This window comes from Tachypleus tridentatus, chromosome 3 (genome assembly GCF_004210375.1).
Source record: "Tachypleus tridentatus isolate NWPU-2018 chromosome 3, ASM421037v1, whole genome shotgun sequence".
Taxonomy (NCBI): domain Eukaryota; kingdom Metazoa; phylum Arthropoda; class Merostomata; order Xiphosura; family Limulidae; genus Tachypleus; species Tachypleus tridentatus.
This window is the reverse complement of record NC_134827.1, coordinates 67,603,951-67,629,819: the sequence shown is the minus strand read 5'-3', so window position 1 is coordinate 67,629,819 and position 25,869 is coordinate 67,603,951. Positions and strand designations below refer to the sequence as shown.

General features: G+C 35.7%; 1 protein-coding gene across 1 annotated transcript in view; it reads left to right on the top strand.

Annotated features, from left to right (window-relative positions):
* The window catches only part of DCTN3-p24 (Dynactin 3, p24 subunit), a 48,904-nt gene that overhangs the window by 7,110 nt on the left and 15,925 nt on the right, over positions 1-25,869 (top strand). Inside the window, exons 2-4 of the mRNA XM_076494365.1 lie at positions 6,054-6,138; positions 11,414-11,500; positions 13,164-13,244. Of these exons, the coding sequence (XP_076350480.1) occupies positions 6,054-6,138; positions 11,414-11,500; positions 13,164-13,244 (253 nt within the window). The remainder of the gene's footprint in view (positions 1-6,053; positions 6,139-11,413; positions 11,501-13,163; positions 13,245-25,869) is intronic.

Below are 25,869 nucleotides of genomic sequence, written 5' to 3'. Positions count from 1 at the left end.
CCTGATGCCTGGTGCAAGGCTATTATTTTACCTTTCTCTAAGCCAGGGAAAGATCCCAAGATTCCTTCAAACTACCATCCAATTGCTTTGACGAGCTGTCTCTGTAAGACCTTAGAAAGGATGGTTAATGCTCGTCTTGTTTGGTTCCTTAAATCAAACAACCTCCTCTCGCCCACCCAGTGTGGGTTCCGTTGACAGCACTCCACCACAGACCACCTAATTTGTCTTGAAACATCTATCAGTGAAGCCTTTCTCAACCGCCAACATCTTGTATCAATATTCTTTGACATTGAGAAGGCTTACGACACAACATGGAGGTATGGCGTTTTGCGAGACCTCCATACATGTGGTTTACGTGGCCATCTACCCATGTTTATTAACAAATTTTTAATGGACAGGAGATTCCAACTTCGTGTGGGTTCGACACTTTCCCGTTCTTTTGTACAGGAACTTGGAGTCCCTCAAGGCTGTGTATTGAGTGTTACACTCTTCAGTATAAAGATAAATGCCATCACTGAACAACTCCCTCTCACTGTTGCGAATGGGCTGTGTGTCAACGACTTTTACATCTCATGTCAGTCATCAAACATGAGATATATTGAGCGGCAACTACAAATTGCCCTCAATCGTGTACGGAAGTGGACTCTGGCGAACGGCTTTAATTTCTCTCTCTCTAAAACCGTATGCATGCACTTTTGCTGTCGATGGGGTATTCACCCTGATCCTGAACTTCATATCGGTGAAGTTTTGATGCCAGTGGTCCCGGAGACCAAGTTCTTGGGGCTAATCTTTGATTGTAAACTGACCTTTATACCACACTTAAAGCAGCTTCGGGTCAAATGCACAAAAGCACTGAATATCCTCCGTGTCCTCTCTTCTACCAGTTGGGGGGCAGATTGCTGTTCGATGTTAAAGGTATATCGTGCTCTTATTCGATCGAAACTCGACTATGGATCAATGGTCTATGGCTCTGCCAGACCCTTGGCCTTAAAGATGCTGGACCCCATTCATCACCAAGGACTTCGCCTCTGCACTGGGGCTTTCCATACCTCTCCAGTTCAAAGCATATACATTGAATCTCATGAGCCTTCTCTACACCTTCGCCGTTTGCAACTATCTTTACAATATACTTTGAAACTTCGTTCCTTACCAAAACATCCCACCTGGGAATGTGTTTTCCTTCCTCGGTGGGCAGTACTTTTTCAGAACAGATGATCTGTCATTGCTCCATTTGGCCTTCGCATCCGGGCGCAATTGGATGAATTGGGTCTGTCCTTGGATAACATTGCAGATTTCACAGGTCGGCCCATCCCACCATGGCTTATTACAGCCCCCAAATGTGACTTTTCTTTCAGTCACCTAAAAAAGGCAGATTCTTCAGATTGGAAGTACCGTCTTTTATTCAATGAATATCTTTCAAACAATCATTCAGTTCCCATTTATACAGATGGTTCCAAATCAGGTAATTCAGTGGGCTCTGCTATGGTTTGCTGTGGTTCAGTAGTTGCGCGCAGAATCCCCTCTACAGCTTCTGTGTTCACTGCTGAACTGTATGCCATATCTCTTGCCCTGGATCATATTGCAGCTGAGCAGTACTCCAACTGCACTATTTATACTGATTCGCTTAGTTCTATACTTGCCTTGGAATCGCTACACGTTGGCTCACATCCTATTCTCGTTGATATTCAAAACCGACTGGCCCATTTCTCATTAACTGCTACTTCTATCCAGTTTTTCTGGATACCAGGCCATGTTGGTATTTGAGGGAACGAGCTTGCAGACACGGCAGCTAAATCTATCTGCTCCGGCACTGTCACCAGTGTGCCTATGCCGTACATGGACTATGGTCTTGTATTCAAGGCTCAGCTCCGTGCCAGCTGGCAGTCCACTTGGAGTGAGCAACGCGATAACAAGCTTTTTCAAATAAAACCCTATATTGGGCTTTGGCCATCTAGCTTCTGTAAAGTTTGGAAGGAAGAAGTTGTTCTAACTGGACTACGTATCGGTCACAGTTTTTTAACTTATCGTTTTCTTTTATCTGGAACTGATGCACCAATGTGTAGTTTGTGTAACACTCAAATCACTATCAGCCAAATTTTATATTCTTGCCATTGTTACGATTCTCAACAACGGCAATATTTTAAACATGTTTTTTCCCAGGGTTTATCTGTAACATTGGATAGTGTTATTGGTGATGGTGACACTGTCCACCTTGATAAAGTTTTTAGTTTTTTAATGGCCATTAATCTTTTTAATCTCATTTAAGTGTTGCATATTTATTCATTACGCCTTTTTAATTGTGGTTCCTTTTTTACAGTTTCATTTTCTCTTGTACAATTTGACATTGGTAGATGGCTAGAACATTAAATAACTCGACACCAGAACTGGAAAGGCCAACTTCAGGTGACTAACGCTACTGTTTGAACTATCCGTTTGAACTACTCGTTAGTTGTCCTGGCGAGTTGTTATTATACTTTTGCTGCATATCATTTCACACTTTTACTACTTTACCTTTTAGTACTGACCATAATGACACATAACCCAGAACCAGGACTGGAAAGACCAACTTCAGGTGACTGACGGTGGTTCTTGAACTTACCTGTTAGTCTTCCTGGGGGTTATGATCATTACCATTTTGCTAGAGTAAATACTTTACAACTTCGTATACTCCGCTTTCTCTCTTAACATTGTAGACTAGGTTTCAACATTGTTTTTATACTTTTTTGTTTTACCTTCATTTCCATTTATGTCTTTTACTACATTTACTTTATTTTTACATTTTTACCGGATGTTTGGCGCAGATAGCCTCGCTGCTTTGTGCCATAAAACACTAAATCAATCAATCAATCAACCTTTGATATGAGCTTTTTCCAATATGATATTGGATTGTTCTTTCTTGTTCAAGCTCAATTTGTTTGAGTTTCAGCTGTATTTCTACCTTTGTTACTCATCTCTGAATGGCTAGTGGAGACACTTTTTTTAATGCTTCCTCAGACAACCAATAATCATCAAGTATTTCAGTAATGTTTTTTAGCTCATTTTTTTCTAATTGATTTCATAGCTTCTAATCCTGAAATTTCAGCCAATTCACTTTTTGATTTTGCTTTCTAGTTGAAGTGATTGAAGGAGGGTGATTCTAGAAAAACATTGATAATCAGACATGATAAAATATTGTTGGCATTGATATATATAAATTGAATTATGATTTCAATTTATAATTAATTGTTTTCTCTGATTCAGTTTTCAGACACAAGCTCCCAGTTTATTATGTCACATAATTTATCTTGGAGGAGTCTCTGATTTGTTAATTTGCATACATTACATATTACAATTTTTAATAGCCAGAAATTTGAAGTTGGAAGTTAATTAGATGTCAATATTTATCAAATTTATATTTGCTAATGAGATTGATATACATAATTTATAATAAGTTATTACAAATAATAACTGATGTACAAAAGTTTTATAAACTTACAAACAGTATGAAGTCTTCTATCTGGTATAGAAATGATTCTTTTAATGTTGGTTCTGGAGAGCAAATTAATTCTGTGTTGAAACACAGGTACACTTATCTTGATTAGAAGTTAACTAGTTGCTTCACTGAGCACACGAATGTTTCACCAATTAAAATGTCTAATAACCTCATAGAAATACTGATGTCTGAAGTTAATTCACTGACTTTAAAATGGTTTGTATTGCTTGGTCTATTAATGTTCCTGGTAAAATATCTGTAGTTTTTTAATTAATAAGCATTTACTATAGTTACAGCTTTCTAGGTTTATAGCTTACTAACTGTAGCAAACCAAAAACAGTGTATCATTGTCTCTTTGCAAGTTGTGATTTATTAACTTTAACATGAGGTTTTAGAAAGCTCAGTTGGCAACAGTACTGGCAATCTTGTGTTTTACATACATGCATCATACATTGTTGGTTCTTACACTCTAGAACATTCTACAACTTTAGAGAATATGTGAGACCTTTACAATACTTAATGAACAATATAAATTGCATACATTTCTAAATCTGTATTGAACTGAAACAAACATGGATATAAAATAAATACATAATAGTAAGTCCATTACACAACAGAGATAGGAAAAATGATTTTTCTTGTCATTTGGGTTCTGAAGTAACTGAACTAGCCTGTGTGGATGTGTGACAAATATAAAGATAGAATTATTTAAAGCTCTGTATACAGTTGTGGTAACCAACAAAAGAAGCCAAGTCAGTAAAAGTTAATTTAGTCAAAATAAAATTGGATTGTATGACTGTTAGTTTGGCCATAATGGTCAATATTTTAAAATGTGTTTAACAGAGATAAGGAAAATAATTTATCTTGTCAAAGACTGTTATAAAGTAATTTAACCCCTCTGTGTAAATTTTGACAAAAAGGAGACAATTATATCAAATTCTGGATGCAACTGTGGTAACCCATGGGTTAACTTTAGTGAATGTTTTGTATATTGCTTGCTAAGAAACAGAGTAGAGAAAATAATTTGTCTTGCCATATAAGTTTCAAAGTAACTGAACCAGTCTGTATGCAATACTGACAAGAAAAGATAATTATTTGGAACTCTAGATACAGCTGTGAAATTCTATTGTGTAAAGAATGTTTATACATGCATTTGACTTGTTTTCAATATATTATTTTAAAACAAGTGGATTGTGTGATGTCTGTTTATTGTTCAGACTTACAGCCAACAAGTCGTAGACACCTACTATAAAGAACCCAACCCCATAAGCAAAACCATAACAGAATGCATCAGAACTACATTTCAATATTGCTTGGCATTTTGTATGTAGTATGATTCCATCAGATATTGATCTTTTTTGGAAATAGTGTGTAACTTTTCAATGACATAAATATTCATATAACAAGATTATAAACATCTGTTCAGGTTGAAATTTTGACTTTTCAAATGGTAATATCAGTTGTACTTAATGGCATCAAAAACAAAGGAATATATATCATTTGGAGCACTAGATCTTTCAGAAAGAGACTGCAACAAATTGTACCCCAATTACAGTAAACAATGTGACATCTGGTAACAATGAGACATGAAGGTCATTGGCAAAAGCTGTCCAGGCAACAGAATACAACATAATTAAAAAGATCTGTATTTGTAAAAATAACAAAATATCCAGGAACCTCACTGACATTTGACCAGGCATTTGTTTTCTTAAGTAATTCAAGTCTAAATAGTCAACAGTAGAAACAAATTCCAAAAAGTGATTTGTAACATATTGAACATTTTTGAAGGGATTCATAATTATTGTTAGGCACTGTTCCAGGTGCTAATTAAGGATCACGAGAGTGGACACAAATGTCAAGGTGTACTATGTTAGGCACTGTTCCAGGTGCTAATTAAGGATCACGAGAGTGGACACAAATGTCAAGGCGTACTATGTTTACTATAAAGCCAATATTCGAGACCCTTTGTACCACTCAGAAATACTGGATTTGGATGAAAATAAGACCAAAATGATATGACCATATATTTACAAAGATAAGACTTTTAGTGAAATATCCTGTTCTACTGTCACATACCTCAACAGATGGAGAATGAAATGTGTACTTATGCTTTTTGAAATGAGAAAAAATCTAGCCAAATTGCTTTACACAACACTATGGATTTCTCTGTAATCAAACTGTTGAAACTATTATTTGGAAGCCATGAACTTGCACTTAAGATGGATTATGAAAAAGACAAGAATATGCGGTTTTTGCTTTGTACATGAAAGCATTACAGTAGAACAATTTGCAGTTAATGATTTACTGCAAATTTATTTCAAGATAACTTTTCATCGAATAGAGCATGATTGGATTTGGTGACATGACTAACAATAAGGTAAGACTCCAAAATTGTTTTAATATAATGTAGTAAGCCCTAAGTAGAGGTGTTTTATCTCTTTTATTTAACATTGTTAAGAACTTTTATAAAATGTCTTTGGTACATTTGTTGGAGTGGTTAAAGAAGAAGGTTTAAGACAAAAACTGATAGTTTTAAAGGAAGTAAGGATAAGTTTAAAACTTTACTATTAATTTTATGTAGTGTATTGAAGCTTTGACCAAGATTCAAAACCAACTGCAGTCAGCTGTCACTGGTAAAGATAAAATCACTGATGTGTTTGAGAAATGTAAGTATTATATTAATATAACTTTCCATACCAGTTATACATTGCACTAAACTTTTTGACCAACATACAAGTGATGTATAAACTTGCATCCTCAATACATACTTTACTTTAATGTAACTACTGAAAACAGTATCTGTTAATATTGTTTTGATAAATCTAAAAGCAAGTTCTATATCCTTTCTATTTTATATAATGTGTTAATAAGGTCATGAAAAAAGAAAATTACTGATTCTTTGACATATTCTTCGCCTATTGAAGAAAACATGGAGTTTCATTAATAGTGTGTACATGTAACTTATTCATAGTGTGAAATGTGTAGTTTTATTAGTAATTCTTTCAAACTACACATATATATAATATTTAAAGCTCTCTCATGTGCATGAAATTAACATTTGTTTTTTTGAAAAATCAATAAGAATTTAAAAACAAAGATGTTGGTAATTCCATAAATTTTACCTGTGATATTTAAAACATTGAAGATTCAGCAGTAAAACAAATCTATTACACATGTACAGTAATTTCCTGTGATATTTTCATATCAATGCATGCTACAAAATTATCAGTGAATATAAAGGGAAAAGTCTTTAATGTGAATTTATTACAAACCACCAAATGATACTGATGGAATTAATGAGAAACTTTACAAGGAGCTGTTAACGAAGTAATACTTATTGGTAACTTTAATTTCAGACATAATGATTTAGAAATGCTAAAGTCAAACCATGAGGGAGAAAGGTTTCTGAAAGTTGTTGTGGGTGGTTTTCTTTACCAATTAATCATGAAATCTACTAGAAACAATGCTATTTTAGACTTAATGTTAACTTCAAATATAGAAATGATCAAGAGGATGCAAATTGGGGAGCATCAGTATGGAAGTGGTAATTGCTATATTAGGTTGGATATTTTGTTGCATATGGAGATAAGGAAGAATGATATTTTGGTTACAGATTTGAAAAAAAGCAAATTTTGAAAGGATGCAACAAGAATTATCTGTTGTGAACTGAGCAGCTGAGTTATTTGGAAACACTGATCAGATATGGAAATTTTTTTTAAATATTGAAGTTAAACATATTCTTTAGAGAAAAGAAAGGACAGCTGCAATTTTAAAACCAGGTTGGTTCACAAAGTGTTTTGGAGAAAATCATAAATGTAAGATATTTCAGTTGACTGGTATGAAAGGAGACTTAGAAGGAGTTGGTGAAGCAATAAATTATGACATAAAAGACGTAGGAGAAGGAGTTAGCTGAAAACGAAAAAATTAACAATGAAGATTTCTTTAAATACATTAAGGGTAAACAATGTTAAAATGAGGGTGGGACCCTTAAGAGATGATAAAGGAAGGCTGGTATTTGATGATTATGAAGTGGTTGGGTTATTAAATTCTGCTTTTTCTTTGGATTTTACAAACAAAGGTATAAGCAATATTCCATATCTTGAACAGACAATAAATGGAAATGAGATCAAATAAGACAGCATCAATTATGAGCTTGTTAAGAAAAAATTGGTAGGTCTAAAGAAACGATAAGACTTTTGGGCCAGATAATATTTCCCCTGGGGTTTTGAAGGAAGTTAAAGATTGGGTATGAAAGCCACTTACTACTGCTTTTTGGTTAGTCCTTGAATGGTGGGCATGTACCAGAGGATTGGAAGTTAGTTTATGTAACACCTATTTTCAAAGGAGGTGATAAAAATTGTCCCAGTAATTATAGATACATTAGTCTTGCATGAGTTGTGGGAAAGTTTCTTAAAAGATGCTTTGCAAAGTCATTTTAAAAGGTTTAGAATTTGATTAGATGATCAACCTGTTTACACTAAGGGAAAATCTTGCCTTACAAATCTTTTGACATGCTTTGAAAATGTTACATAGTAAGCTTGTAAAACAGTTATAGGTATGGGGGATAAGTTGACTAATTGTATAGAAAAGTGATTGGATGGAGGAAAACACGGTTGTTACAAATGGAGCTCAATCAAACTGGATTAATGTCACAGGAAGGTACCTCAGGACTTTGTCTTAGCACTTTTGCTCTTTTTTGATTTAAGTCAATCAACATAGCTGAAGGAATAGTCAATAAAATTACTTAAACTTGCAAGTCTTGGGTATCGTTATCTGTGACAAGGATGCTGCTGATTTACAAAAGGATTTAAATCATGTAGTGGCTTTATCAAACAAATTACAGATGGGATTTAAATTATAATAAATGCAAGATAAGGTATGTGGGCTTCATAATTTACTGTAATAGTCAATCATTCTCTAAAGGTATCCAGGAAGTTTGCTGCTGTTATTGACAGAAATACTGAATACAAGTCTAAAGATGTTATAATAACATTGTACAGGTCACTGATAAGGCTAAATTTGGAATATTGTTTTCAGTCTTGGGCTCCTTACCTTAGAAAAGGCATTGAATTGTTTGAAAGGGCTCAGAAAATTGTATCTAATATATAGGGATTGTCATACAAGGAGAGACTGAAATATCTCTTTGTTTTCTTTTGGAAAATGGAAAAATATACATGATTGAGGTGTTTAAGAATATGAAGGAAATTGATATTTTTGATGGGGTATCTGAGGGTGTGGGGGGAGTATCTGATTCATGCATTTTTAAGATTGAGAAGGGAATTGATGGTGTTGATTTATCATCTTTTTTCATATTTAATAGTGAGAATAATAGGACTAGGAGATAAAATATAAATTTTGGCAGGGTAGGCGTCATTTCAGCTAAGACAGTTTTGTTCTTCTAACAGGGTGGTTGGTCTTTGGAATGAGTTGGCTTCAGATGTTGTAGAGGCAATAACTTTAAGTGAGTTTAATAAAATTTTTGATGATAATATGAAAGATAAGGCTGGCTTTAGAGGACAGAACAACTGAGATGAACCAGTGGGTCTCATGTTGTCCCAGAATATTCTTATGCTATTCAGAACACCTTTCACAACCTATGAATATAAGTGCAGTGGGAAATAGACAACCCAGCCACTGTGGAGGAGTTACAACCAGTCTTATTGTAGATTTTAAAAATTTACTTAACTGTACTTAAATGCTTTTTATGCTGTTAATATTCTTAGTAGTTTAGAACTAAGAAAATTACTTTCCAATAAGGATTTTGCTTTTTTTTTTCATTGCTGTTCTCTGTATGCAAACATTTTTCACTCTCCACAAGCCTTGATACTCCCACCTACCCGATACGTTTGATGTGGTACAACTGCATTGTAGCATGCAACAACCCTCCTGATGCAGCTGGCTACCTCTACACTGTGGATCCCAGTGCTAACATTTTGTTTTTGTTTAGCCTGATTGGGTTGACAAGTGACTTAGTTCTATTTCATTCAGCATTATTATGTGATAATTTGTGTATTGAATTTGTTTTATCTAGTGAAGTTTTTCTTATTTGACTTCATAGACTTGTGTTAAACTAAAACTTCGTAACACTTACCACTGTCATTTCTGTGGCCTTAGGCCCAAATATCTCAGGAGAGTTATGATCTTCTTTTCCTGCAAAATAGATTCTACCATCTGACTTATTAAGTCTACTGTACCAGGTCCAAGAACACCACTACCTCGTGTATGTAGTTTAATTGTTGACATGTTAATCAGCTTTGTACTACCTCTTTCTTTTGTCATGCAATCAAGGGCTCAGCATGAAAAGGTTCCCACATTTTTCATTGACCATTTTGTACTGTAATTTTCCAGATATGATACCTTTTTCTGTCTGTTAGTTTGCTCTTCCTCTACAGATTTCAGGGTCCATGATGTTTATTTCATGACCCAGTTCCATTTTGAAATTTGCATTTTTCTGGACTCTCAACTGCTTTAATCTTTCATATGGGTTTGGGAAGGAAACCCTGAAAATGTCAAGTAATTTTCATAGTTCCAGTTTTTCCATTTTTGTCTATTCTTTCATCCATCCTTCATGACTCTTTACCAGATCCCTGCAAGGTTCCAGTGGGAGACTTATTCCTTCTCTTTCTTTTGCTTTTTCCTTATATACTTGACTTTTTTATTGGTGGTGCACACTTTTCTTTAAGGCATCTTCCTTGCTTTTTTTTTTGGGGGGGGCACAGTAAGTTATGCTTTTAGTGTTTGGAGGTTTAATGACCTCCTTGGAATCTAAGTTGGTAGCTTTGTGATAACTTTGCACCTTAGTTTTCAACATTCACAACCCTTCTATACCTTGTTACTGTGCCATCCTCTTCTTTCTTGAATGTCATTAATTTTAACTAATTCCAGTTAACTTTATTTAATACATTCACTTTTTGTGTTTACTGAATCATTAATTTTTAAAACATTGTCACCACTTCAGCTGCCTTAATTTCAACTGGCATTTTATTGCAGGCTTCACATTTGGGCAAGTTGACAGGAGATTTGTTTACATTTATTCACAGAGAGAATGAAAGTTACACAGGCCAACCTCTGACTCCAGACATTGCTCTTCTGAGTACATTTGCATTGGTTCCACAATCAGGTCATTGTGGTATTCTAGGTACTATGTGAAGACAGTTAAGGTATTATATTGGAAGTTTTAATTTTCCTAGACTGAAAATGTATTTCCAATAGAAACTTCATCTCACATGTCCTTTCCTACTTCTGGTATTTTTTTGGTGCCTAATCTCGAAGTGAAGATTGAGTTCTACAATATATAGGATGTCAGTTGCAACAGGAGAGTTTTGCACTTCATTGATGGAGGATATGTGCATGCTACAAAGCAGCTGTATGATGTGGGGCTCTTGAGGCTAGTGACTGCTATATGTAGTTTTTAAGGTTGCAACAATTTTGAACACACCACTCGAATCATCTATAGTTATCCAATATTCCAACAAAGACAAGTATGTATCTAATTTATTCCTCATAGGTCAATTTTTTAATTGAGGCAAAGTGCACATCTTCCACTATTAGTTTCAGTTTAAATAGTTTCTTTCTAATGAAACCAAAAATAAACACTGCGTGAATAAAGTGCAACTTGTCTTAAATAAAATCTCAGTTTTTTATATAAACATATCTCAGTACACTACAGCTAAATATGTTACTAAAATCTTCATTCTTTTCTCTTCACAACAACATAACATAATTTTGACATGACAAATAAGAGTTTCCTGACTGCTCATATTCAACTCATTTTTAAACATTCACTAAATCTATCAAACATCAAACTTTTGTTCTATTATCTTTTTTTTTTTCTTGGTTTGAAATGTTTACAATATTCTTAAGTGCATATTTATTCTCACTAAAGAATATGTCCTCTGTTAAACTGAGTTATTTCTAATAATTGTTTTTTATATATTCCAGTAAGTGAATTAGAAAAATTCCTTGATCCAGGCTATGCTGATAGTTTGACTTTAACAGAAGCTGCAAAACTGGACATTATGCTTGAAGGTTTGTAAAGTACTAGTAAGTCAGTAGTAGCATCTATAAAACCATTATATGTGTATGTAGTTATAAGTCAGAATATTTAAATGTGGACAGTATATTTGAAGGGTTTACCGCATTTATAATGCAAACATTTACGTGATACAAAGAGAATGTTTGTACCTGTAAATTAAGAAGGTGAATGATACTGTATTAGTCCATTATGGTTTCCTATCAGTTACCCAAGTCACTGCTTTATATCTTTATTGTTCAAAAGGTTATTAAACAAAGCTTTAAAAGGATCCAAGTTGATCGTACATCATCTCTTAAAATAAACAGTTTAATTACACATGGAATAATTTTGTTTTAAATCAAGAGTTTATCTATTACTGATAGCTTGTTCAACAAACTCTAGCATATTGATATGTATAGTAAAAGAGACTATACATTATTGTAAAAGATATTAACAATTACCCACCTTCATGTTGTTTTTACAGTACGGCTAAACATTAATGTGGAGCTTAAATTATTGATGTGGAGTTTCGAATTTGCTTTAGTTTTGATTTCATTAATAAGAAATACAGTAATTTATATTAAGTATTTTCTTTACAGCTTGAATGACTTTGAAACAACTTCTGATGTTTCTTTTAACTATTTTATGACAGGTCAAAGACCATGTCATTGTGTTTGTTGACTTGGATTCAAAATTTTATCGAACTACTAATTTATGAATTTATGTCAAGAGGTTTGGAATCAAATTGTAAATTATAATTAATATGTTGGAAACATATTTAGGAGGTTTTAATGATTACACAAATAATATTTGAGATTTTGGGGACAAAGAATAGATTTTCTAATCATAACATAAAATCACTTTCCACTCAGAATAGTAATGAAACAGACTGTTTTCACAAAAAATGTTTTGTATAAATATTTCATTACAAATTTGATTTTTAAATACAAAATGCTTGTAATCTTTACTGAGCATCTACCAAATTTTGTTGTATCAAAAGTTATAGTGCAAATACTTAATGTGTGCATGTGTGTAGACAAACTTGTATATATTATTACTGGACCAGTAGTGAAAGTGTTAAATGGACATTTTACAGTTGTAATATTTTTAAAATATTACACAGAAATATTAAAGTGTATATTGTTTTAAAGTATCTTTAGTATGTGGAACATAGGGAACTTGAACAATATGGTACATGATATGAAGGTATTTTTGGTTGGAAGAGTTCTTAAAAGTAGTTAGTTTTTAAAGAATAATTTACAGAGTTACTCTTTGTTGGCAGGATTAGTTTTCAATAATAAATGGGGTCTGCCATGGCCTATTGGTTACCACATACAGTTGAGTTAATGTTTTTGTGGTTCAAGTCCTTTATCTCCTGAAAACCCCTCTTCACTGTAAGTCCATGGGTCTTATGATGATGATGACCAAACCCCATTATTGCATCTTACAACACTACCACAAGAGTTGGCAGTGGATGATGTTAATAATTGTCTTACTTCCCTCAAGTCTGTTTCTTCAAAATTAGAGAAAGCTACCATGATTCCTCATGTAGCTTTGTGAAAAATCCACAAACAAACAGAGTGAGGCTTTTAGCAAGGTTGTGTTTTTGTACTGTAGATAAAGATTTGTGGGATAATGTATTTTAAAAAAAGTTATTTTCTTATTTTAACATTGCAGAAGAATTAGTTCGTCATATTATTGACAATCTGCAAAAAGTTGAAGATATGAAAAGTGTGTTGGACAGTGAGCATATTAAAGGTAATTTTCTGTATATAATGTTTAAGATTAGATTTGTTAATGAATGTATTTAGACTTACAATATAAAGGTATATAGATCTGTTAAAATAGGTTAAAAATACAATTAATACAAACCTGATTTTTATATCCTTCTAATGAACATTGGCTATTAGTGAAGCTGTTTAAACAAAATATTTAGAAATCTTACAAAGAATAAATATAAATAAAAACAGATCTAAGAAAATTAATTTCATATAAAATTATTTCTGTGCAAGGATGACTTAAATATAAACATTATTTTAAAATGTTTACACTTAAGTCATAACTACATGTTGATAGATGTAATGTGATTATTTATAGATTGAATTATGAGGGTTGATAATTATACCAACATTCTATTGGTGGTGTAATAAGCTGATTGATTGGCAGAGTATGAATCTGCTAGTCATTTTAATTAATGGTAAATTATCTGTGATAGGCAGCTAGGAACAATGACTGTTAATAAATGTTTACAATATGCTCTTAAAGGCACATGTAATTGAATGAGTGAATAGAAATTTTCTCACTACTTTTATTTTCCCAAGAATTTTAAATTGTTGGCCAATATCTCTTATCAAAAGGTTTTAAAAATGTTGAATAAAGTAAAAATGAAGCATTAGGTGAGGACGTGATTACAAAGCTTTCAACTAATAAGACATTAAAGATGATTGTGAAACTGATACCTTTATTATACCTGAAGTTTCCAATTACACTTAAAACTGTTTTAAAAAACAATTTAATTTTAATATGAATATTGAAAAAAATGCAAATATTTGATTACTTTTGAAAACAAACTACTAGAAATTTTTCATTTTCTAGTTAAATGAAAAAGTAGTCCTACCAAGTGAGAGTAATGTGGTTTTTTTTTTTACATAGGCCTAATTTTTTTGTCTGTTACCACATGTATGTACATAACTATAACCCTTTTACAATGGAAGTCCCTTTAAATGTTCCTAAGAAACAAAACTGTTATATCCCTTTCTGAAAACTTGTAAATTAATTTACTTTTATTACTTTTCTATAACACATAGTATGAATTACTGATTAATAGCAGGAAATGAAATTAAATCTCACAAAATTAAATGTATTGTGAAAAATGTAAAACCTTAAAATATAAATTCCCTTGAATTGTTCTGTCCTCCATGTGCACAGTTTTTGTTTGTTACTAGCATTGAGGTCCCCACCTAATATTCCATGTTTACATGTGGTATATCTGCATTTTAACATGCAAATTAAAATGTAAACCATACACCAGCAGAAGTGCGACACACTCTCTTGATGCAGCTGACTCCCTCTGTGCTGTGGTTTTTTGCTAGTTGGTTAGGACGTGATACCTTTGTTACTCAACTGCTTTTGCCTCTTGTACCTTTTTTGGACCCTTTCACCTGCTTGTGTGAATTTACTGGTTTGCTTGCATCTCTGATTTCATATGTTGTGGCTGCATGCCAGTGTTATGTCTTACTTTCACTGATTTTCTCTCTCTCCTGCCCCTTATTGTGGATTCTTCTACATGGTGAGGGCACCTCCCAGTAAAGTTTTTCACTTTACCTCCTATGGGATCTAAACCCACGTGTTTGCTGTGACCCATGAAGGGGAGGTTTCTGTTGGTTGAGGGCTCCAAACCTAACATATCACTTTGGCCTTGAATTCCTGTAAACAGGTGGCCCTTGGGTCAGTTGGCTGGTCCACTTGGACAAGGATCAACCAAGTACCAGTGTTGGATGTTCTCAACAAGTAGTGTAGACATTGTATCTGATGCTGGTGTTTCGGTATAGTGCTCACGAAACCCTGGCATTGCTGCAGTGTCCTTGTTTGGCATTGTAGTGCGTCCCCTTGGTATGTGGGGTCAGTGGGCACTGTTGGTTGATCACTGTGCCAACCCTGTATTTGCATTCAACACACCTTTCAAGTCCATAGCCTTCTGGGTTTCCTTTGATCGTACCTTCACTGTTTGTTTTCTCTACTTGTCGCCTGGAGAGACCTATGATCAACTAGACCTGGATACTCTCATTGACCAGTTTTTGTCTCCCTATTTAATCCTGAGGGACTTTAATGGGCATCATTCCCTCTGGGGAAGTGCTGATATTGATGAGAGGGGGCGTTCCATAAAGCATTTGCTCTCTAATCACAACCTTTCTCTTTTCTGTAGTGGTTCTTATACTTATTTTCATGCACCTAGTCTCTCCTTTACTGCTATTGATCTTTCAGTTTGCTCATCTTCACTGTTCTCCCACTTTTCATGGAGGGTTGACAATAATCCATGAGGCAGTGATAATTTTTGTACAATTTTGAGAGAGACTGGCTGTGGTCGATACCTCCTGATCTGCGTGCCTTGGTGAAAGCTGCATCAAGCAAACTGGCCCTGTTTCACTACTCTTGCAGAACGTGATCCTGCCATCTTCTGTAAGCCAACAAAAGATGATTGTGTGGCAATAGTAACTGACCATATTACATAGGCAGCTGCTCGATGTATTCCTGAACCTTGACACGTTTTCCACAATATCCTCCTCCATGGTGGAATCCTGCCTGCAACATGGCATGGAAGGCTTGAAAACAGGCCTGGGATACTTTTCATAGGTATCCCACACTCTCTCACTGTATCACTTTCCAGCAGGCCCGTGCACATGCTCGTTGAGTAAGACATCAAAGCTAGAAGGAATCTTGGATTAAATTTACAACCAGCACATCTTCTGCCATCAGTTTAAAAGTCACATGGGACAACATCTGAAAGGTCAGTGGGTAATATAATTCTGTCCCCATCACAATCTTTCTCTCTGATGGCCAGAAAGTAGCTGACACTCGGAGCATCTCCAGTATCCAGGTGAAATCTTTTGCTGGATATCTAACACTTCTGCTGCTTCCTCCACCTTGCTAGCCATCAAGACTAGGGCAGAGTGATCACCTCTTTCTTATTGAGCTGATTGTCTCCATGACTATAATTGTCCCTTAACACTGGTGGAATTCAAACTGGCAGTACATTGGTCAGACCTGATAATGCACACTATGAAATGCTGCACTATCGATCTCCTGCTTCTCTTGCTATTCCTTTGATTGTTTTTAACTGGATGTAGCAGGAGAATGTTTTTTTTTTATGCCTTGCACTAGGCTATTGCTCTACTTTTCTCTAAGCTTGGGAAGGATCTCAAGATTCCTTCAAACTACCATCCAATTGCTTTGAGGAACTGTCTCTGTAAGACCTTAGAGGGGATGGTTAATGCTTGTTTTGTTTGGTTCCTTAAATCAAACAACCTCCTTTTGCCCACCTTATGTGGGTTCTGATGACATTTCTCCGCTATGGACTACGTGATTCAACTTGAAACGTCAATTAGAGAAGCCTTTCTCATACGACAACATCTTGTATCAATATTGTTTGACATTGAGAAGACTTATGATACAACATGGAGGTATGGCATTTTGTGAGACCTCCATATATGTGGGTTATGTACGCATTTGCCCATTTTTTGTTAATTTTTTAATGGATAGGCGATTCCAAGGTCGTGTGGGTTAGACACTTTCCCATTTTTTCTACAGGAACCTGGGGTCCCTCAGGGCTGTGTTTTGAATGTCACACTTTTCAGTATAAAGGTTAATGCCATCACTGAACAACTCCCTCTTACTGTTGCACACAGACTCTGTGTCAATAACTTTCACATCTAATGTCAGTCATCGGACATGAGGTATATTGAAAGTCAGCTACAGAATGCCCTCAATTGTTTATTGAAGTGGACCACAGCAAACGGTCTTAACCTCTCTCTCTCTAAAACTGTTTGCATGCTATTTTGCTACCAATAGGGTATTAACCCTAATCCTGAACTCCATATCAGTGATGTTGTGCTACCTGTGGTCCCTCAGATGAAGTTCTTGGAGCTTATCTATGTCCCTAAGCTGACCTTTATACCACACATCAAGCAGCTACTGGTCAAATGTGCAAGAGCACTGAACATTTTCCATGTCTTCTCTTCCACCACTTGGGGAGCAGGTTGATGTTCTGTGCTGAAGATATATCGTGCTCTTATTCAATCGAAACTCGACTATGGATCTCTGGTCTACGGCTCTGCCAAGACCTTGGCCTTAAAGATGCTGAACTTTCATCATCAAGGACTTCAGTTCTGCACCAGGACATTCCACACTTTCCCAGTTTAGAGCATATACACAGAGTCTTATGAACCTTCTTTGCACCTCTGCCATTTGCAACTGTCTCTTCTCTATGCTTCAAAACTTCATTCCTTACCAAAGCATCCCACCTGGGGTTGTGCTTTCCTTCCTTGGTGGGCCATGCTTTTTCAGAACAGATGATCTGCCATTGCTCCTTTTGGCCTTTGTATCCAGGTGCAGTTGGATGAATTGGGTGTGTCATTGGATAGCATTGCTGTATCTTTTGGTCAGCTCATCCTACCATGGATTCTTACAGTCCCCAAATGTGACCTTTCTGTAAGTCATCTGAGAAAAGTAGACACTCCTGATTGGAAATACTGTTTGTTATTTGCTGAACATCTTTCAAATCATCCTTCCATTCCTGTTTATACAGATGGATTGAAATTAGGTAACTGTGTGGGTTCTGCCATGGTTTTTTGTGGTTTGGTGGTTACATGTAGAATCCCTTCTGCAGTTTCTGTGTTTGCTGCTGAACTATATGCCATTTCTCTTACCCTGGATTACATAGAAGCTTGGCAATATTCAAATTGCACTATTTATACTGAATTGCTTAGTTCTCTACTGGCTGTGGAATTGCTTCATGTTAGTTCACACTTTGTTCTTACTGACTGGCCCATTTCTCTTTAACATCTACTTCTATCCAGACTTTCTGGATGCAAGGCCACGTTGGTATTTGCAGGAACGAGCCCACCAACACTGCAGTTAAATCTATCTGCTCTGGCACTATCACTGATGTGCCTGTTTTATATGTAGAGTATTGTCCTGTATTCAAGGCTTGGCTCCATATCAAATTGGCAGTCGACATGGAGTGAGCAACTCGAAAGCAAGCCTTTCCAAATAAAACCCTCTATTGGACTTTGGCCATCTTGCTTCCATAAGGATCGGAAAGAGGAAGTTGTTCTGACTGGACTACGCATTGGTCACAGTTTTTTAACTCGTCGTTCTCTTTTATGTGGGACTGATGCACAAATGTGTTGTCTGTGTAACACTTAGGTCACAATAAGTCACATTTTACTTTAAAAATTGAACTTTGTTTTGTTTTACCTTAATTTCCTTTTATGAATTGTACAAATGTTTCTTTAATTTTACCTTTTTACCGGATGTTTGGCACAGATAGCCTAGTTGCTTTGTAAGATAAAATGCCAGACTAACCAACCAACTCTCTCCTAATCTCCTTTCTTTTCTCTAACCATTCCTCTTTCCATCTGTTCTTCTGCAGTTCATAGACTTTGGTGCTGTCAATCTTGGTGTTGACTGTCCTATAGAGTCAAGGCTAAAATGTCCTATTTTGTTTGGTTTATAGACCTTTTCTCTCTATTTGCTTTCAGTTGTGGTTTACTGGGGTTTCGGTTACAGAGCGTTAAACTTTGTTTTTCAGCTCCCCTTTCAATATTTCCTGTTGTCATTATTTTACATCTTCCAAAGGATTTTATTTCTTGCCAGTATTGTTCCATGGCAATGTTTGTTCTAATGACTACAATTGCTATTAGATAGATTTACTTTCCTTTTTCAGGTTTTATTCCCATTTTTTCATGACTCCCATGCAGTCTCTAGATAAATGTTGAATCTTACATCTTTCATTTCTTAGTCAGTTTTGCATCTTCCCTTACTTTCCCATGAGGAATTTTTTCCCTTTGGTTGTCTTTCACGCCAGGTCTTGGGAAAACCAAGGTATACATTCAGATGCTTCTTTTCTTATTTGAGCGTCCCAACAAGCCTCTTGCAGTGACCCTTTACTCCTCTTTGAGAGGCAGCTTGTTTTGACTGGTTGATTCAACTTAGAGATATTTCAAACCCATTTCATTTCTTATTCTTTTTGGTGTTTTTTTATTTGTATGTCTGTATGGTGTAGTTTTTTACTCTTATCTTGAGGGACATGATTGTTTTTCCATGCCATATCTTTTCCTTCTTTAACAATGTGTATAAGGTTCTCTCTCTTTTGAAGACTTGGGCCTTATGAATCTTGTACCCCTTTGGATCATACTCATTTCTGACATCTACAGTGACTGCATGTTCTAAGGATTCTTGTTTGGGATTCTTTATCATCAACCATTCTTCTTTCTTCTCCCTTGCTAAGACTTCACTTGGTAATTTAATAAAACTACTGCTATAGTAGGTGTTCCTCTTACTCTTTTCCAGGTCTTCTTTTCCCAGATGCTACCTTGATGTGATGTTTGTGTTTTCACACTATTTACCTCCTTTTCTGGACTCACTTTATACAAGTTCAATGGCTTGTTGTATTTTAGGTGTCCTGAGTTATGTCATGAATCATCTCTTGAGGCCTGCCAAGATATATTACCTACATATGTTCTCATGTTTCTCAAGTGTTCAAGTGGCTGTGCTTTTAACTGGACACTATTCTCTTTCTCATTGTTTTTGCCATTCTTCTCAACACCCTGACTCTCATTTTCTGGTTCCCTGGCTCTCTTCCCTAATCTTTAAATGAAAATACTTTCCATGAGGACCAGAGGTGTAGATTGTGGAGAATGGGGGGGATACATCCCCCTTCATTTTAGGTGGGGGGTATGGTGCATACAATCATCCACCCCTACAGTTTGGTCTGTTGAATTGTTTTATTGCATCACAGGCCTACAAATTGTGTTTGTTCATGTGATTCTCGTGTTCTTACCAATTACATAATTAGGCCTAGATGTAGGCTTTTTCAGTAGCTGAAATGTACATCTTTAATATAGGCGTGCTTCTAAGCTTTTCGATCTAAGCGATAGTTCGTATCAGTCAGTAGGCCTAAGTATACATGCAAGGCTTGCAAGCACTATCACAGAATCTACATACGTCTTTTACATAGTGTAAGATGAAGTAAAATTTTCATCACAACAGGTTGAACAGAGCATGAAACTCGAAAATATCACTCCCAAACTGTGATCTAGACCTGGCAGGCCATTTGTAGCTTGTAGCTGCATCAATCTTATGTGTATATTGTGCGGTTTTCCTTCCCCATTTGTTCTTATGCATGTCTAGCCAGTTTTATTGTTGAATGCCTTACTCTCCTTAGCTGCCGAAGCCGCTGACCATAGTGTACGTTCAGTGTACAGTTAACGACAGGTTTGGGCCGCTCAGATCCAGACATGCCTTTAGTCTAAGCCTTGATTTTACAACAGGGCTCATTAGACCTGTGTTTGTGGCCCTCATTAATCCATGAAATTTCAGATTATCACTGCCCTCTAATAAAGTGCTGGTGCTTTATGGTAAAAGAACAATATATTCTCTTATCATAGATAGTAAGAATATTGTATTTTCTTGTATAATTAGAACACAAAAGGAGCAATTTCAACAGACTGAAGCCTCTACTCGAATTGTATTGCTAGTTTTTGTTTAGGTGTTTTTATTTAACAGACGTGCTTATAGACATTACATAACAACGTGTTTGCCTTTTAATGAGCTTTAACAGGAATATAATATATTTGTGATTGTTTAAGTATTTTTCGAGAAACTTGCAATTACTTGTGTTGTAACTAGCACACATTATTGTCCAGCGATGCCCAGGCGATCATTTGGCTTGGTAGTCACTGTGAGGTTCGCACGTTCGACTTAAATACATTGTACAGTTCAGTCCTAATTCCATTCTGTTCTATCTTCGTTCGTTGTACGTTAGAGTTTTTCAATAAAGACTGTATTTTAGCCTGCTGAGTCATCTGGGAAACAGATTCCAATTATGACAAGCAAGTGTCTGAAACTTTCCGATATTAAACAGTTCTGTAAGCCAGTTATTAGTACTACAAGTGATAATGTAGATGCAGATAATCCAACAACCTCAAGCAAAGAAATAGAAACTTGCCATACAGAGGAAATACCATGTTCATCAGAGTATGAGTCTGAAAATGCTTGTGCAACTACAGTATTCAGATATTTGTGAAACAAGTTTGTGCAGTAATGAAAAATCTGACACTCCACAGATACAGTGTGGAAAGCCATATCATCCAGACTCTCAACTAATACCATGACAGAAAGTAAAATCTCAAAATATCAACTTCCAGGGCAAGTGGTTTGATGAGTTCCCATGGCTGCACTTCAATAATCAGACTCAAAAAGTCGTATGCTTTCATTGTGCCAAGGCAGAAAATAGAGGCCTTTTTACAGGAAAATTGGAGAGGCCAGTGGAGTATACCTTCATATCTACCGGTTTTTGCAACTGGAAAAAGGCAAAAGAGAAATTCAACAAACATCAATCCTCCTTTCAGCACAGATTCGCTATATCTCCAGAAGGTTCACTTGATGTAACTCCAGTGACTGTCCAGCAACATGATGGAAAAAATAAGCAACAGGAAGAATGCAAAAGAAGTCCAGCGAAAATATTCAGAAGTTTACGTTTCTTACTGCGTCAAGGTTTAGCATTACGTGGACATACTGATACGAAGGGGAACTTCCTGCAGTTAATGAAGTTCCTGGAAGAGGAAGATCCTGAGTTGATGGCCTACTTGTCAAAGAAAACCACATTCACATCACCCCAGGCTCAGAATGAAATAATGGAGATGTTCAGCCATCAAGTACTGAGGAACATAGCACACAAAGTGCAGCAGAGTAAAATCTTTGCATTAATGGTTGATGGCACTCAAGATGTTACAGGTGCCGAACAGGAAGCAATATGTGTTCGATACGTAGATGAGAACCTTGACGTCCTTGAGACATTTCTTGGTTTGTACAGTGTTTCCAATACAAGTGGTGAAACAATATCCTCGACTATACTTGATGTACTGACTAGACTCAATTTACCACTGTCAGGATTAAGAGCACAAACTTATGATGAAGCCGCTAACATGAGTGGTGCATACAGTGGGTGTCAGGCAAAAATAAAAGAGAAGCAACCATCAGCTTTGTTTTTTCACTGCGGAGCACACAAGGCTAATTTAATAATGCAATATGCAGTTGAAGCTTGTGAATGTGTTTGAGATTCTATCCAGTGAGTACATCAACTTGGTGTCTTGCTTCAGATGTCAGACAAATACAAGACAATCTTTGAAAATATTGTATCGTCAGACAGCCACAATGGTCCAGTTAAATACATCTGCCCACTGTGTCCAACATGCTGGTTGTGCCGCCTATCTGCAATTGCATGTGCTAATGATCACAACAGTGGTATTGTTGATTCTTTGTCTGAATTAGCAAATGAAAAATCAGATTTAGCAGTGAAAGCACGAGGTCTGCTGGACAGATTTGACAAAGGAAAGACAGTTTTAGGATTGTTGATGGCTCAGCATCCATTAGCTGCATTACAGGAACTAAGCCATGTATTCCAAGCAAAAGTAGCTACAGTATCTGGCATGATTGAAGCATCTGCAATGACAATTGAGCAATTGCAGGTATTGCAAACAGAGGAAAGTCACAACAAGATATTTGATGAAGCTGAAAAAAAGGTAACTTCTTTAGATCTGGTGCCTAATTTACTACCACGCATTCGCAGACCCCCCAGAAGAATCACAGGTGATGGCTCAGCACACCATTCTGCAACAGCTAGAGATTACTACAGAAGCCAATATTTTGAGTTTGTGGCCACAGTTATAGAACATCTGACCACTGGATTCAATTCAGACAACAATGACTTGAGGCAATATCTGGCACTTGAGAACATGATCACATCTGGCAAGATTGACAACTTGGTTATAAACTTCTGTCCAGAAATTTCTGCACAACAGGTCGAGTTTCAGTTGCCCATGTTCAAAGGAACAACAAAAGCAGTATCTCTGAAAGGTGCAAAGGATGCTTACTGTAAAATGCATGAAACAAGCCAGCAGATGTTTAGTGAAGTGTTTCTTCTCATGAAAATTTTGCTTGTATGTCCAGTATCCAGCTGCGAATGTGAACGCAGCTTTTCTGCATTAAGACGGCTGAAGACGTGGTTAAGGTCAACTATGTCTCAGTGTCTTCTCAACCATGTGGAAGTTTGTCACACTCACAAAGATGAGGTCGACAAGATAAATATAGAAGAGCTTATGAAAGAATTCATAAACAGTTCATCACAAAGGAGGTCTACGTTTGGGAACATATAGACTAGAGGGCTAAATGAATCTTACTTCAATGAAAAGTATGAATAATTATGTGCTACATTGTATTGATGTGTAATTTTCAAGAGTTCGCAAAGACATTTTAATTATTTTTATCAAATAACATGAACAGTTTTTCAGTAGATATGAACTTATCAAGGGTAATTACTAATTTTATTAATATTTAAAAATGTAATTCATGCAATGAAAGTTATTAGTAACCTTGTCAAGTATAATGGCCATATTTTATACTGTCCAGTGTGCAGGAATAAATTCATGTGGCAGTTAATTTGTGACACATTTGTCTTTATCCTATTAACATTTTGAAAACTTTTCACAACACCTCACTTATACAAACTTACATGGAAACCTTGAAGTATCGTGGTAACAAGATTACTCTGTGAGTGCATGTTTACAGCTTTCAGGTTCACATAATCAGAGATTACCAATTTGCAAATTGAACAGTCCACATAAGTGGTTGCAAAAATCATCCTCCCCATCGGGTTGTCAGTATAGAAGGTGCTTTTCCCTTCTACTTCCTTGTCTTGAGGTTAAAATAGTAGGGGTCTTCCTTCTCCTGTGGAGTGGAAAAAATATATCCAGTGTTACCTGGGTTTGGGCTGTAATTGACTCAAAAAATGGTTTAACATGCCCTAGTTACTTTACCCCATTTGTTGTTTCCATTTATTAATTGGACTTGCATCTTTTCTATTGATAGCAGCAACATGTAACTTTAGAGTGGAAAAAGAGCATGCATTTATACAGATGTGGTGCAGTCTTTCAAGGATGTGGTTGTACATCTTAGAGTATTACATTCCATGGATTCTATTTGAGTTCCTTCTGAAGAGTGTTCACCTAGATAACATTTGCATCAGTCCTTCCACTGTTTCATTGAGGGATGCTAGTTATTATGTGAAAAGAGGTCAGGTATTTTATTGTAAGTTAACATTTTGGAACACTGAAAATATATTTCAGATAGATACTGACCTCTAACACTTTCCACCCATGTTCCCCACTTCTGGCATGTGCGTGCGTGTTTTTTTGTTTTTTTTACTTAATCTCCAAATGATTGTTGTGCTTTACAGTATCGAGGCAGTCAGCTGTGCTAAAAGGGTGTGGTACTCCTATTGGTGGTGGGTTGTCACATGTTAATTTTATCAGGTGAACAAAGTTTTGTGGCTGTATTTTTTTTTTGGTTTCATGTGCTGAGTCCAGTATGGATGATTTTTCTGTTTAAATTGTTTATCAGTTTTTGTGACCTTGAGGTTAGGAAATGCTATTTGGTTAGTTTTCTTTCATATTCACAGGTGAACTTAATATTGAGGTGTATGGAGTTAATGTGGTTGAAAAAAATCTGTGTATTCTGCAGATGTGAGACCAGCAGTTGTTTTGTGAACATATCTATACCAGTATAGAGGTGGGTGTAAGACTGAATTGATTATTTGAGATTCAATCTGCCATGAAAATGTTGGCTAGAACTCGTGATGCATGATTCCCCATACTTAAACCATTTATTTGTAGGTAGTTTTGGTCTTTGAACATAAAGCTGGTTTTGGTGGCAGTGGATTCTATCTGGGTTGGTAATTGGTTGCTGGGGATGTGTATTGGTTTGGGGTCTTTGATATAAAGTTCTAAAGCTATCTTACAGGCTTCAGTTGTTGGGACTTCTGTGAAGAGGGAGATTACATCAAAACTGGCCATTAAGGCTTTATGATTTAGTTGATTAAGGATATATCTGAAGTTGAAAAAATCTTTGAAAAAGGAGCTGGCTGATGTTACATATTTGGAAAATGCTTTCCAAGGTTGTAGTTGAATGATACATAGGTTGACATTATAGGGTCTGTGTGTGCATTAGTCTTGCATAGGTAAGAATAAAGGTTTTCTGGGATTGTATTGTTTTTATAATTTGTAGTAGGATTTTGTTTAGTTGGTTTTCATGTGGAAAAAAATGCAAAATCAAAAAACCCCTACTTATACAACAACTCAAATCAAAATTAAACCAACATAAAGGAACATCTTTATACTTATACTAATTAATAACTTGACATCTAACTGCAACGTCACCTACAATTCCATACCTGTTTACACTTGTCTCTAAAATGTGCCCAGCAACATTCAGTTGCAAAGTCTTTGTTAACCTGAAGATGACCTAAGAAGGTTAAAACATTGTTCTGTACTTTATTTTATTTAAAGTTTTAATACCCATACCAGCTGTCTTGAGAGAATACATTTTTACTTCAAGTCGATTTCTCATCATTACGGACATGCATGAATAGTAGTGACATAGAAAGAATTTTTCTATTTACAGTGGATGAACTGGAGAGAATGGAATATGGTAATAAATAACAGAACAGATTTTGGATCAACCACAAAAATATTGATAAAGAGTGGAACACAGTTTTTTAAAGTTATTTGTATAGTTTCACTACCTTACACTATAGAAGAAATTGTAA